The sequence below is a fragment of the Marmota marmota genome, unplaced genomic scaffold, assembly GCF_001458135.2.
Source record: "Marmota marmota marmota unplaced genomic scaffold, marMar, whole genome shotgun sequence".
Classification (NCBI taxonomy): Eukaryota; Metazoa; Chordata; class Mammalia; order Rodentia; family Sciuridae; genus Marmota; species Marmota marmota.
The window spans coordinates 16,541,527-16,556,966 of NW_026000005.1; the positions used below are offsets into that span (position 1 = coordinate 16,541,527).

The 15,440-nt window shown below is 37.3% G+C and overlaps 1 protein-coding gene across 8 annotated transcripts in view; it reads left to right on the forward strand.

Annotated features, from left to right (window-relative positions):
• Ccdc150 (coiled-coil domain containing 150) overlaps positions 1-15,017 on the forward strand; it is a 107,000-nt gene extending 91,983 nt beyond the window's left edge. For 6 of the 8 annotated variants that reach the window (XM_048808223.1, XM_015481179.2, XM_048808222.1 and 3 more), the window contains 6 exons: positions 2,083-2,277; positions 2,725-2,793; positions 2,880-3,041; positions 3,779-3,865; positions 9,557-9,676; positions 10,372-15,017. In XM_048808223.1, the coding sequence (XP_048664180.1) occupies positions 2,083-2,277; positions 2,725-2,793; positions 2,880-3,041; positions 3,779-3,865; positions 9,557-9,676; positions 10,372-10,485 (747 nt within the window). In that variant the 3' untranslated portion in view covers positions 10,486-15,017. The remainder of the gene's footprint in view (positions 1-2,082; positions 2,278-2,724; positions 2,794-2,879; positions 3,042-3,778; positions 3,866-9,556; positions 9,677-10,371) is intronic. The other 2 variants (XM_048808224.1, XM_048808227.1) reach the window with 1 other exon arrangement.
• Positions 15,018-15,440: the final 423 nt, after the last annotated feature.

The following is a 15,440-nucleotide window of genomic DNA, read 5'->3' on the forward strand; positions in this document are numbered from 1 at the left end:
GCCCCCTCTCCAATTGGGGTCACACGATCACCACGCCGGTGAGCCATTGGGCCTGCTCCGGGCGCGGGTGGCGGCCCGGCTCCTCCCCTCTGGCTCGACGACAAATCGAGAGAGACTCGGGTATCTGTGCCTCACCCTCCCTACCAGGAGACCAACTGTTTCTGTCGCCGCTGGTATTGATGAAGTTCTCTCCTCCGCCGCTTTCTGATGACATCAGATCTCTGCCATGTTGGTATCCTATGCGAATGGCAGCATTTCGTTCCCTTTGCCGGGTAACCAAAGCAATGGGTGGGTCCTGACCGGCCCTCAGCAGGACCCGGACCGAGAAGCAGTTTCCGTGGGTTCCTTAGCCCTGGGCCAGGGCAGTTCCGGGAGCCGGAAGTCGGCCGCTCCGTGCTCGGTGTATGCTCTGATAAGAGCAGGCTCCAAGAAGCACTCAGGCACTGAGCCTGAGTAATCTGTCTGCAAGCTGCAGGCGAATGGCAGCCTGAAATTACCTGTTCTATGGCTGAATGAGCTGCGGTCAGTCGAAAACAGGGATGGTGACGTCAGCTCTCCAAGATGGTGGCTGCTGGCCTCCTCTGTGGTTTGACCGGTGCGGAGAACCGAAATGGACCGCATCCTTCCCTCGTCTCGAACCCAGAATTCAGCACTGAGTACGGTGCTTGCACGGCTGGCAGAAACTGCAGCGCTGTATCCCTGCGTCGCTATCTCCTCGTTTCCCAGCGCGCGCTGCAGACTCTAGCCGCGGGGCGATTTGCTGAGTAAGCAGTGTTACCCTCCGTGCGACAAATCTCTCGCGTTTGAGTCCCCGTAGCCGATCCTCGTGCGATGGAAATCCTTCCTCCAGGTTCCGGAGCACCCCACTATTGCTGGAAATTCCTAACAAGATAGCCTTTAGCCGTCCTGACTCTCATAATCCCACACAGTGACGCAGCACACGGGGGCAATGCACTCCCCTCGCCGCCATCTTCCGCTTCTCAGCTTCACTTCTTAGCAGTTAATTGGGTGGGGTTTCTAGGGTGAGAGGGTTAATCCAGGAGTGGTAACTCCTAGAGGGTGGGGTATAGACTTAGGTATACTTCAATCTCTTTGCTGAATGCCAGTTGGTCTGGAGATTTTAAGTCAGCACACCTCCAGTGCCCAGCAATTGCCATGCCATGCTGGAAGATTGCATCCCTGGAATGTCTTTTGGGTTCTGTTCGTGTAGTGTAGGAGCCTGTTCTTAGCCCACTAGATTGCCTGCATACCTCACAATTCCTGGTCTTAGATTCAGTCTCCAGATTCAATCTCTCCCACCTCTACTCTTTTGAATTCCTGGTCAGGCATTTCTCTTCCCAGTGGGTCCTGAAAGCAGCATGATTAGAAGGGGAGAGGGAAGCCAAGTGGGTTTCGTCAACCAGTATTACCCTGTGTAAACCTCTATCCATGCTTGATTTTTCTCCTGGTCACTTTGGCACACTCTCTGTCATGCAACATAGGTTTGCCCAGCTTGTTTTTTGAGCTAGACTTGGGCTTCAAAAAGCAATATTATAAAAACATATGCAGTGAAGTTGACAGCTGACAAGTTTAATGATAAATTACCATATAATTTATTTTCACTTCTCAAGATATGAGACTGCAAATGACAGAAGAGAAGAGCTTATAGCATGGCAATAATTATTGTGTACCAGGCTTCACATTCTTTCTCTACATTTTATTATTTAATTTAGATTTATGAATATCTTTTTCATACTTTTAGGTTGATGAACCTGAGGCTTGAGAAAGTTAATTGCCCCAAATTACTCAGATAGTAAATAGTGAAGCTCAGAGTTGAACTTAGGAGTCTGTCTGACTCCAAAGCCATGCTCTTTAACTGCGAACAAGGAATATACATGTATGTTCTTTATCTATTGTAAGAAATATTTTATTCTTTAGTATTAAAAATTATGAAAATCACTTGATCTGTTTCTCTATAAATCTGCTTACTCCAACATCATTATCATGTTGCTTATTCTCCGTTTTAAAAGACAGCAAAATATAAGAGCTTCTCTTACCAAATGGTAGGTAAAAATGTTCCAATTTTTTCCTTTGTGTCCTAAGCTGAAGAAAGCCCTTGATGAAGCCAACTTCAGATCAGTGGAGGTATCCCGAACCAACAGAGAGCTGCGGCAGAAACTTGCAGAGCTGGAAAAAACACTGAACAGTAACAAGGAGAAAATAAAGAATCAAAAGGCCCAAATAAAACTCCACTTATCCACTAAGATGAATAATGCTCAGAATGTAGAGAGAATGAAGGTGTCTGAGACATTCTATGTCCCTAAGTCTCCCCTCACTTTCTTAGTGTGCTATGAGGATCCAGACAGTCATGGGAGTCTAAGAAAGAAAGATTTTAGAGCCTTAACAGAGCATGTATCCTCTGAGAATTTACAGCCACAACTGGGAAGTGGGCAAATTGCCTTTGTGGGACCATCTCTATTTTAGTGGAGATGTATCTCTGTAAATGTTTGGTTTCTTATTAGCTGCCAGTGTCACATTCTGGCTCCCCATCTGTCTTCTCTGTGTTGATTGTACTGCACTTTGCTCTTTGCGGGTCAGTAAGCCACATAGGAAAGAGCCCAACAGGAACCAAAGGTATAAAACCTTGGTTCTCATATGGGATTCTGTCATCTAAAGGCAAAAAGAAAAAGCTGCTTTTCCCATTGATCATCTTTTTTTTAATGTTATTTCTACATTTACTTTCAGCAAATAGAAACAGAATTGAGGCAAATGGAGCTAATTAAGGATCAATATCAGAAAAAAAACTATGAACAGGTAGATGATTTCTACAATCTGTTTACTATTCATTACAAAATTCCAACTTAGATACACTAAATATCTTCCTATTTGTTCTCTGCCAGTCATTGAGTATCCAGAGATTCATATCTGAAATGAGTAACCTGCAGAAAGAGATGCAGCTGTTAGCCAAGAGCCAATATGAAACTTCAGCACGGAATAAACAGCAAGAGCTGCGACTAATAGCAGAGCAGAAAATGAGGCAGGAATTAGAAAATCGGTGTCAGGTAAAAGGTTTCTTAAGATTCTTTTCAAAGATTATGAGCAGATGGCCTGTGCCTAAAACCAGCATTATAGCATCTAGGTTTTCTAGATTCGGTAGTAGAAAACATATTTAAAATTTGTTCATCTTAGTTAAGTTCTTAGAAGAGTAATACCTAGGAAGAAGCCTGAGCTTGGAATATGGCAAATGTTTTCCATTTTCAATTTAATAAGTGTTTACTTTTAAAGAAAAGCTAGAGTTCACATTTGTAAAATATCAGTTACTAAGTAGTCAGACTTCTGAAGTGGATTTCATAGTCTTTAGGAAACATATACCCATTGATTCTTCCCTATAACATAGATGCATACCTGTTGCTATTATAGGAATTTTAGCTATTCCTAACCTAGTAAAAAAGTATGACATTATATTGCTACAAAGGTACTTCAAGAGAGCATTGAATTCTTGTCTTCCAATAGGGATTGTCTGCTATGAAAGGTATCTCTCCAATTCTGAAAAGAGACATTAATCACTTTCTCGCAGCAGAATTCATAATTCAGATCAGAATCTGTAACAATATACGTATTGAAGAGTGTGAATTAGACTAGTGATAAATTTGTATCTTGTATTTTGGTAGCACCTGAAATTCAAAAGTGTATAGAATACTAAAATACTACTTTCATAATTTGGTTGCTGTATTACATATTTGAAACTTCTTTTATATGGTACATTGGATGTTTTTAAAAATCTTTCTCACATCTTCAGGAATTGGGAGAAACTGTTAGACACCTGAAGAAATGTAAAGAGGCAACGGAGAACAAATTGAAAGAAGCCAGTGTGGAATCAGAACAGGTGAGCCAGCCCATAGCCATAAAGACTTAGACAATAGCCTTGAAACACACAAGTGAGTTCATCAGTTGTCATGAGTACAACAGGCAAGAACCAATAATTTACTAAGTAAAGTCTCTATTGTAAAAAATAAGTAGTTTTTAGATTAAGAGTCTATGTCTTGATAATAGGTAATAGAATACTAAGATATTAATTGAATGTTGAAGTCTCTAAGTTTTGACCACTAAATATAAGGGAAGACCACCATGTGTGTTGATTTTTACTGCATTATTTGACTTGAATTAAGAAAATTGGAAATTCTTTGTTATATCAATAACTAGAAGCATAAAGTATGTCCTAATATGTGAATTTGCTTTCTCTGTTCTAAACGTAAATTGGGGGAGGACTGGGAAGATCGCAGAGGAAACAAGGTTGCTTTCCAAGCTACTCTGTGGTGTGAGACCAAGATAGCAGATAAATAGCTCAGTGAGGTGGGTGAAAGAGGGATTTTACTGGGATTTAATGCTGGACTCTCAGAACAGCTTGGAGACTCAGAAGGTTGGATATAATAAAATAAAAGAAGAAAGCCCTGCCAGTGCTAGTGGCTGCCAGAGCTAATACACTGTGGGCAAAGCAGGGAAGGGAACTAAGAGAACCTGCATTTCAGGTGGCACAGTGGTGTGTCTTGGTATGGAGAAATCAGAGATCAAGGACACTGGCAGACTGATCCGAAAGTGTGCCACACTATTAGCCTTGTGTGACAAAGATGCTGTGTGTCTCCTGGTGGTCCACAGAGAGCCAAGGCAGGAGCCATCTTTTCACTGTGCTGTGGTGGCTGGAAGCTATGGGAGCAAATCTAGGAGCCTGGACCTGGAAAATCTGAGCTGGGTCTGAAAGTCAGGCTTGCCTGATGCCTACCACATGACTCAAGAGTGTGCCTAGGAGACCAGGAGAAATTCAGGCCTCGAGAATGTTTTACCTGGGGGAATTCAGGTTGTTGAAACCTGAGAGATTCTCGGTCCCTCTCCCTCTTTGAGTCTATTGACTTGCAGGATCAGCTGGGGTGGGCAGGAAATTCAGATGGGCAGGAGTGACTGTGCTTGGGGACTGAGCCCAAGGCCAGAAAGGGTGAAATCTGCATGTGGCATAGGTGGTGCAGGATTGGCTCCTCCACTGCATAAGTGTGGCCCAGGGGAGACTCCTGGGGTTCATTCTCCCAGCATGGATCAGCAGCTGCCAGACCCTGGAGGTGTTCTGATTTAAAATTCTCAGACCAATCACCATTCAGTGTAGCACCTGGGGCCTAACTAGACCTAAGCCCTACCTTCAGGACCTCCATCGATAGGAACTCCTCTCACAGAATTCTACAGTGATCCCATTGTGAGAGTGGAGAACAGCACTCTTCAACCCACTCCACCTCATACTGCCACAAGGGAAGCCAAGAATTTTTGAACTCCAACTGGCAACTAGATGAGCAACACAAAAAGAGGCGAGGATTTGCAGCTAGTATGCTAGCATTCTTGTGCGTGGTACATATGGAAAGAAAGACATTTGGGAACAGTCAACAAACATATATTCTCATTGACGATTTTTAACCACCACAATAGAAACAATTCCTTAAGTTTTCATCAAGAACTTTTTTTTTTATTGTTTGCTTGTGTACTAAATTATTCATGGACATTTATATTTGTCCCTTTTCTCATTTCTAGCATTTTTTGAAGGTAGTTATTTTTCATGACTGTCTTTTGAGGGGTAGGGTTTTTGATTAGTATGTTTTGGGTTAGTTTCTTTTTTTTCCTTGTCTATTTCTCTTTACTTTCTTTCTCTTTTCTTTGGCTAACAGCCAAATTCTATTGCTCTCTCTTTTACTCTTCCTTTAATTTTTTATTTCTACTTTCTTTCCTCCTCCCTCATAATCACATCCTATATCTCTTCAACATTCTTTCTGTTCACTTTTGAAATAGCAAACCCTTTTGCAAACTTATAGTTTTAATTTTGGTAATTGCCTATTATACCAATTAACATGGTAGATGTCATAATAGGTACTAAGTTTTTAGTTTAATGCTATATATTGTTTACATTGGTGGTTGTTATTATTTGTGTCCCCCTAAACCGTGAGGTGCTAGAAACCTTCAGGGATACTGAGTTCATAAGGTAAGAACTCTGCCACCTCCAGTTCATACTGATAAATGGGTAAACACACAAACAAAGTGAAAAAGCAAGGGAACAAACCATCCCAATACAAAATACCTCAATATGAGAATCCACTATAACACAGTGGGGGAAATGTCACAGAAAAAAATTTAGAAAGTTTATAACTAAACTGATTTGCAAAGTAAAAGATGATGTAGGGAATGAAATCAGAGAGAAAATACAGGAAGTGAAAGATCACTTCAATAAAGAGAGATTCTGAAAAAGAATCAAATGGAAATCCTCAAAATGAAGAAATCAATAAGCCAAATTAAAAATTCAATGGGCATCACCAATAGATTAGACTACTTGAAAGACAGAGTTTCAGACAACTAAGACAAAATATGTAGTCTTGAAAATAAAGTTGCCTATGAAAAAATGTTAGGAGACTATGAAGAGAATTTTCAGAAAATACAAGATAACATGAAAAGGCCAAATTTAAGAATCATTGGAATAGATGATGGCTCTAAAATACAAACTAAAGGAATGCACAATATTTTTAATGAAATAACATCAGAAAATTTCCCAACTCTTAAGAATAAATGGGAAATCAAATAAAGGAGGCAAACAGGACTCCATGTGTATAAAATTACAACAGACTCACACCGAGGCACATTATTATGAAAATGACTAATATACAGAATCAGGATAGAATTTTAAAGCTACTATAGAGAAACAACAGGTCACATTCAAGCATAAAGCAATTCAGATCTCAGCTGATTTCTCAACCTACACCTCTCAAAGCTAGGAGGTCTTGGAATAATATGTATCAAGCTCAATATGGAGACGAACAAATAGTCACCCAGCAAAATGAAGCTTCAGAATTGAAGATGAAGTAAAAACTTTGCACAATAAACAAAAGGAGTCACAACTACAAAGCCTACACTACAAGCATGAATAAAATATTTCATGAAGAAGAAATGAAAAATAAAATTATAAACCAGCATATGGAGGAAGTATGCTAGAAGAATAGTTGATCCAAGGAGGAAACTAATACAATTAAAAATTAGAAATAAAATTACAGGAGTAAAAATCATCCCTCAATAATAACATTGAATGTAAATGGCCTAAGCTCATCAATCAAAAGACGTAAGCTGGAAGATTGGATTAAAAAATAAGACTCAGCAATATGCTGTCTCCAAGAGAATGACTTCATAAGCAAAGACATCCACAGACTGAAGGCGAAAGGATGGGAAAAAACATATCATTCACATGGATCTTATAAACAAACAGAGGTTTCTATTCTCATATCAGTTAAAGAAGACTTCAAGCCAAAATTAATCAGAAGCCACAAAGAAGGTCATTTCATACTGCTTAATGAAATTACACATCAATAAGACATACCAGTCATAAATATTTATGCCCCAAACAATGGAACATCTGTATACATCAAACTCTTCTCAATATCAAGAATCAAATAGACAACAACACAATGCTTAATGACATTAGCAGGCCTCTCTCATCACTAAATAGATATTATTTTTAAAAAGTAATAAAGAAGCTAGAGAACTGAATAATTCAATAATTTAGACTTACAAGACATATATTCATTCATCAGTGACTGACCATACTTCTCAGCAGAACATGGATCATTCTCTAAAATAGACTATCTTAGGCCACAGAGCAACTCTTAATAAACACACACACGCACACACACACACACACACACAAAATACCTTGCATTCTATCAAATCATAATAGAATAAAATTAGAAATCAACGATAAAATAAAAAAGAAGCTACTCAAACACCTTGATACTAAAAAATATGCTATTGAATGATGAATGGATGATAGACACTTCTCAAAAGAAGAAATATAGTCAACAAACGTATGTAAACAAGAGATGTTCAACATCTCTAGCAATGTAAAGTAAAACTATCCTGTTTTAACCTTAACTCCAATCAGAACAGCAATTTTCAAGAATACAAGTAACAATAAATGTTGGTGAGGATTTGGTGGAAAGGATACACTCATAAATTGTTGGTGAGTCTGTAAATTAGTACAACCACTCTGGAAAGCAGTATGGAGATTCCTCAACTTTGAATGGAACCACCATTTGACCCAGTTATCTCACTCCTTAGTATAAATACAAAGGAGTTAAAATCAGCATACTATAGTGACACAGCCATATCAACATTTGTAGCAGCTCAATTTACAATGGCTGTGCTATGGAACCAACCTAGATGCCCATCAACAGACGAATGGATAAAGAAATTATAGTGTATATACAATAGAATATTACTCAGCCATAAAGAAGAATTAAATTATTGCATTTGCCAGTAAGTGGATGAATCTGGATACTATCATGCTAAATGAAATAAGACAATCTCAAAAAATCAAAGATTGAATGGTCTCTGTTATATATGGGTGCTAACCACAATATGGTGGGTGGGTAGGGAAAGAATGAATGAAGTTAATTGGATTAGATAAAGGGGAATGAAGAGAAGGAGGGTAGATAGGAATAGAGAAGACAGTAAAATGAATCTGACATAACTTTCCTATGTTCATATGTAAATACACCACAGTGAATCTGAACATTGTATACATCCTATTTAGAATAAGATATTATTCTATGCTTGTGTAACTATATAAAAATAAATTCTATTGTCACATATAACTAAAAAGAACAAATTAAAAATAAACTTAAATTGGCCTATTTGAAAGTGTTTTAAATCATACATTTTTAGACCTAGGAAGGCTCTTTGAGGTTATAGTTCTCCCACAACCACCCTTTATTTTCTAGATTTAGAAAACAGACATTTTTAAAGTATCACTGCTGTCATTTTATCATTGTTCCTCTTGTAGCCACTGAATCACAACATGATTTGTAGAATGGTATATTAGGAATAGTATGTACTCTGAGAGACCCGAGTTTGAGTGCCAACTATGACACTGACTATGTGCACTTAGGTAACTTCCCTATCAGTTACCACATCCACACAATAATTATTTTATTCTAATAGATATCTCTGAGTGTTAGCTCCTTCTTATTCATCATACAATAGATGTCTTGTACAAAGCTATTTCAAGTACCTTTTCTTCCATTCCTGGTAGATGCTAGAGAAAGAGAAGTTTAGTTTGGGAAAAGTGGAATTATAGTTGTTATCAAGATGCACAAACGGACCTGGAAGACATCTTAGCTTTGTAGTTTCTAAAAGTTAAATAACACTGAGTTCAGTTTTCTTAGCTTCCTATAGTGTGCCCCCTATATTGACCTAACTAATCTGCGATAGGTAGACAGCAGTGCATACTTCTTGAGGACTTACTCTGTGTCAGATACCTTGCTAGATGAGGGAAATCCAGATTCAGGTGAGGGATGTCCTGGAAACATTAACAAGTGCATGAAGAGCAGTGAGCCTGTATGCATTCCTTTAACCCTCATTTAGAAATTACTCTTATTTAATCGGTTGTTAAACGTATTGTATGTATGAATAGTTTACAAGGACCTTGCAGTCAGAACTTAGGTCTTTATCTAGGTAAAAGTCTGTAAAACTAATAGAAAAAAAAAAAAAAACCTGTATTCAGATAACAGCTAACCTGCAAGAAGCTCACCGCTGGTTTCAGTGCAAGTTTGATGGCCTGCAACTTGAATTGACAAAAAATCGGTTGCAGAGGCTTCCCCGGGAAGACATATGGCTAGAAGAGGTAAGGTTAAGATGCCTTAAACAATTTCAAGTTTATACCTTCTCAAACTTCAAATTACAGAAGTCTTATATCATCTAGCTACTCTTTTATTAATCTTTAGATTTCTTTAAACTACTTCTAATAAACCAACGAACTGATTTTTTTCTCCAAAGAGAGGAATGGTGGAATAAGTCTGACCAAACTCTCCTGTATGAATATACCATAGTGAATTTCACCTTTATGTGTATCTATAATGTACTAATTTAAAACAAACTATAAATAAATAGAAGAAAGCCTAGTAGAGTAGAGGAAAGGGAACAGGGAGAGGGAGGAGGGAGGCAGACAGGGGATGTACTGGGGACTGATGTGGAATAAATTATATTCCATGTTTTATAATTATATAAAAATGAACCCCAATATTATATATAACTACAATGATAATAAAAATAAGTTAGGGGCTAGGATTGTGACTCAACGGTAGAGTGCTCACCTACCATGCATGAGGCACTGGGTTTGATCCTTAGCACCACATAAATGTAAGTAAGATATTGTGTCCACCTAAAACTAAAAAATAAGTATTTAAAAAAAAAAGTTATACCTTATTTCTAATGTCTAGGTTAGGACCACCTTACCAGATGAATTAAGTGACATTCACAGAGGCCATTAGGTGCTAAGCACTGTACTCAGAACAGACAAATGTACTTTCTTTTCAACAGGATCAAGATACAAGACATGATTTTTCTAATCAGTCTGCTCTGCATCGATGGGAGGCTAAACAGAATCTTGGATTCATGCCCAAGAAGTGTCATTCTGAGGTAGAGAGGAAGTGATGTCCTTGACAAAGGAACTTCTTCATGTGCAGCTACACCTCCATGATTCTGCAAGCCACACAACTAGGGCTGGCCTGTTTGTACAGTCATAAGAATGTGAAGTCTTTGATGTGGGCTGAAGATTTTGGACCTTAGTTAATGTTTTACAAACCTTTATAATCACTACAGAACCACCCTATCTTTGTCCCTTTCCCTATTTTCCACCCAATAAATTTAGTTTATTGTATAATAGGAAATGCCATTGCATGATATTTGGCTATTTCTTATTACATTCTATCAAAAAGTATTTAGTGAGGTGTTAAATGATATAATACTTTGAGTCAGTTCTAGTCTCATATCCAGTAGATCATTCCTGGAAAAAGTCACCTGGAAAATGGTAAAAACTCTTCCATTGCTTTATAAACATGTACATTTCTATACTGAGTAATCACCAGTGTTGTCTTTAATAAGACTAATACCTATGTTCTTAAATAACATATCTCAAAGTTTATATTTACAACTTCCTAGATCATTAAAAGAAAGCTTTTTAAAAAGCATGTCAGTATGCTCCATTTAAGGAAACTGCCTGATCAATGTAGATTTCCCTTACAATATTAATTAATAAGTTGAACTTTGTCAGATATTGAGTGCTGGATTAGGTGATGCAGACCTAAGGTATATAAATGAGTTGGTATAATGCCTATTTTAATATTTAAGTAATGGTAGCTGCTGATATGAAGACCTAAATGAAGTTTATGATTATGTAATTTGGTGGAAATTAGTTTGTTATATAATACAATTATATATTTGATGGAAATATCAAATGTAAGACTGTCAAAGGTTGAAGAGCCCACCACTCACTACCTGAAACAAAAGGGTAAAACTTAATGTACTGTTTACTGTATAGTAAAAGAGAGAACTATGTTATTCAGGCCTATTTCCTCCCAGAGCAGAGCACACTGTTTATCTCATACAGGATTGGGAGGAACATGGAATTCAAGGATTTGAAGACTTTCAGAAGCTTGGGTAGGTTCTACTATCTGTAGATGTATACTTGGTTAAGTGATACTATTGTTCATTGAATGGGCATTCAGAGCCATGTTTGTCTGACTTTCAGAAGTGAGAGACTGTCATTGTTCAGCCATGTAAAAGCATATACACTAGAGCAAGTTGTCACTGATCTAATGGACAAGTTTAAAATTGGTGTTGATAACTGCTTGTTACCATGGCTTTCAAACAATCAATCTCTTCCCAGAAGGTGGGAACATTTTATTCTTTGTTCTCCCTTTTGGTCTTCATATCCCAGGACAGCAGCTCCATAGAAGCATTTCAGACTGAACAACAAACATTAAACAACTATTTTCTAACCTCTCTGGTTAGAAAAAAAATTGTGACTATTTAATTATTTATAATTACTTTGATGCTATGGTGTGAATGTGTCCCCTCCAGAATTCATGTTGCAATTTAATCCTCATTGGGGTGGTATTAAGAGATGGGGCCTTTGGGAAAATGGTTAAGTAATGAGGGCAGAACCCTCATGAAAAGGCTGGAGGTAATTAGCATAGTTCTTTTTTGCCTTTCTACCTTCCCCCATATAATGACAGCATTGAGCCCTTACAGAGGACATCAGCAACAAGGCACCATCTTGGAAGCAGGGAATAGGATTCTTACCAGATGCCTAACCTGCCAACACCATGTTTTTGGACTTCCAAGGCTGCAGAACTGTGAGAAATAAATTTCTGGTTTTTATAAATTTATATTCTCAGGTATTTTTTTTAAAGCAAGCAAAAATTAACTGAGACATTTATTGAAGGGCTTTTAACTTATTTGCTACATCTCCAAGGCGTGGGTTCTGTTGTTTACTGGGTCAGCCATAATGATTGAACATATTTTTGATGATCTCCTTAAGTTGTTGAATTCCTATTAACATCCAAAGGATTCATTACTCAAAAAGAGATCTGTTTCTTTGGATTCTTTATCTTATCTTTTATATATCTTAAGGAGATAGAATCAGTTGAAGCTATTGGGGAGAAATGGTCTTGAAACAGTCTAGCCAAAAGTCCAATAGAAAAATTAGCCTTGGTCCTGGCTATTGATACTGAAAGCCTTGATCCTGAATTTCATAAAGGAAAAAAGATCCCATTTACCACACAAGAGAGATGATCACTGTAAATGGATTGTAAACACATTGCTATGATTATTGTCATGATGGTCATATATATATGCCAACAATATATATATCCTCATCCAGAACAAGGACATTTTTCCTCATTTATTGTCATCAAAGAGTATCATTATTGATAAACTTATTGTAACATCCTTTTGTTTAATTTTTTTTTAGATTGGCTATTAATAGCTTGGGAGAAAGAAATTATAGTAGATTGATGATCATTACTAGTGAAACTTATAGTTGTTATTAGTAAGGGAGACATGAAAACTAAATCTCAGAACTATATAACCCTAGATCACTAAAGAGCAGAGTAAAAGAGTATGACCAGAAGAATATGTGAAAGAGAGTATGATGAGGATATGTAAGAGAATAGGACAAAAGAATCCTGTTCCGACCGTCTCAGGCACCTGCTTGTTCTAAGGATCTTAGGTTAGCAGTCACATGCTATAGATCATCTGCTTCTGGAAGTTTTTTGGAGAACTTTGAGTTCTCTAGTACATATAACTTTCTAATTCTATTATGACCTTTTCTGTTTTTCTAGAGGATTGAGAGTAATGTGGACAATGGGGGATCCCAATTAAAGGGCAAAGTTTAGATAATTCAAATCATGAATAACAGTTCTAACTTAATGTGTTCCTCCCTATATCATTAGATAGAGCATCTTTGGCAGGAAGCACAAAATCCAAACATTTTTTCTCCATTGTTAGTGCTTCAGCTTCTTGACAGACAAATGCTCTGTCCATCCAGAGAAAACAAATGCCATTATTAATATGTATTTGTAACACTTAGAATGAAGCAATAAAGATTTTAAGTAAGTATCTATTTGAAGTTTAACTAGTTTTAATCTAGTTTTACTAGATCTTTTTTTTAAATAGGAATATTTTTTATTTTATTTTATTTAGTTGTTGATGGACCTTTATTTTATGCACTGCTGAGATTTGAACCCTGTGTCTCACACATGCTGGGCAAGTACTCTGCCACTGAGCCCAACCCCAGCCCGGTTTTACTAGATCTTATCCTCAAGGATCTCCTAAAATTTGGCAGTGGGAAAGATTTAGTGGGTTTAAGACAGATTTCTGGAACCTCTCCATAGATATTTTTATTTTGTTGTTGATGTCCTATAAACTGTCTTTGAATAAGGACTTTAGTTAGAGTAGCCTACGCAGAGTGATCCCTGAGAGTAGGTGAATAAATAAGGTGAATACTACAATTGCCCTGGCGGCAAATCAAGGAGAAGTTAAGGTGGAGCCTAGCAGGTCCCTTGAGCTAGAGAGCTATAGCTGAGAGTCCAAAGTCAAAGACAGCTGAGATTCTAGTACAGAGTACCAGAAAGCAGAAAATTGCACAGAAGGAATATTTCAGACATCTATAGGGGCTGAGTACTGGTTATCATATGCATGTGGGAAAACTACCCAAAGCTGGAGAAAGAATCTTCCAAAAGAGGTAGAGGTAACAGTACCTGGCACATAAAAGTAGTGCCAGTTCCCATTAGCCAGAATTAGAAACCTCATGACTTTCTGGGCATTCAGTAGAGTATACAAAAGGATCCATCTTATCTCCTTAGTAGAGACTATTTAGACCTAATGTGATTACCACTATAGTCCTACCTAACGAATCTTAAAAGTAAGACCCAATGATCTGTTTCCAAATGACTGTGTTCCCAGAATAAAGCTTTAAGAATATTTGTAGGAATACAAAAATATATGGTACCCAGCAAGGTAAAATCAGAGTGCCTGGAATTCATCCATAATTATCAGGCATGCAAAGAAACAGGAAAATATGACTCCTAATGAGATGTCAATCGGAATTGACCCAGAACCAACAGATATTAGAATTGGCAGACAAGGATGTTAAAAAATTATAACTGTATATGTTCAAAAAGTTAGTATACTAGTAGATGGTAATATGAGAATGATGACAATTCATAATTATGTAATTAACTAGTAGTTTCCTTTCACAACATAGATTTGCCACACACAGTAACATAAGATTTAAAGGTAATTCTATAGGTGTTTTGACTAATTTCTGAGAATACTGATGATTAGATACAAACTAAGCCATGGCTATAAGTTAAGGGTAAAAAAATAGTTCTATGTGTGCCATTTTGTTAACATCCCTAGAGCAAGTAGGTAGCTTTAAAAAAATGAAAAATCATTTCCTTTCATCTGGAAAACCAAACATAGAAAAGAATCAACACTTTAAAGAAAAATGCAGAAAACCCCATCTATAATTCTTCATCAGTTCATTCATTCATGTTTGTACAAAAAGAGATTTATAAAAATCTAGGAAGATGCATGACCACATGGTTTTCTCCCAATATGTAGGCTCTCTCCCCACATTATTGATTGTTTCCTTTGCTGAGAAGAAGCTTTTTAATTTTAATTCATCCAATTTATTGATTCTTGATTTTACTTCTTGTGCTTCAGGGATCTTGTTAAGGAAGTCAGATCCTAGGCTGACATGGTGAAGATTGGGGTCTCTGTTCTAATGCCTAAGTCTTTGATGCACTTTGAGTTGATTTTTGTGCAGGATAAGAGACAGGTTTAATTTCATTTTGCTACATATAGATTTCCAGTTTTGCCAGCACCATTTGTTGAATAGGCTATCTTTTCTCCGGTGAATGATTTTGTCACCTTTGTCTAGTATGAAATAACTGTATTTACATGGGCACCTCCAATAAAGCATTAATCTCTAGGATATATAAAGAACTCAAAAACTTAACACCAAAAAAAAAAAACAAATAACCCAATCAATAAAGGGCCAAGGACTTGAAGGGACACTTCACAGAAGAAGAAATACCATCAAT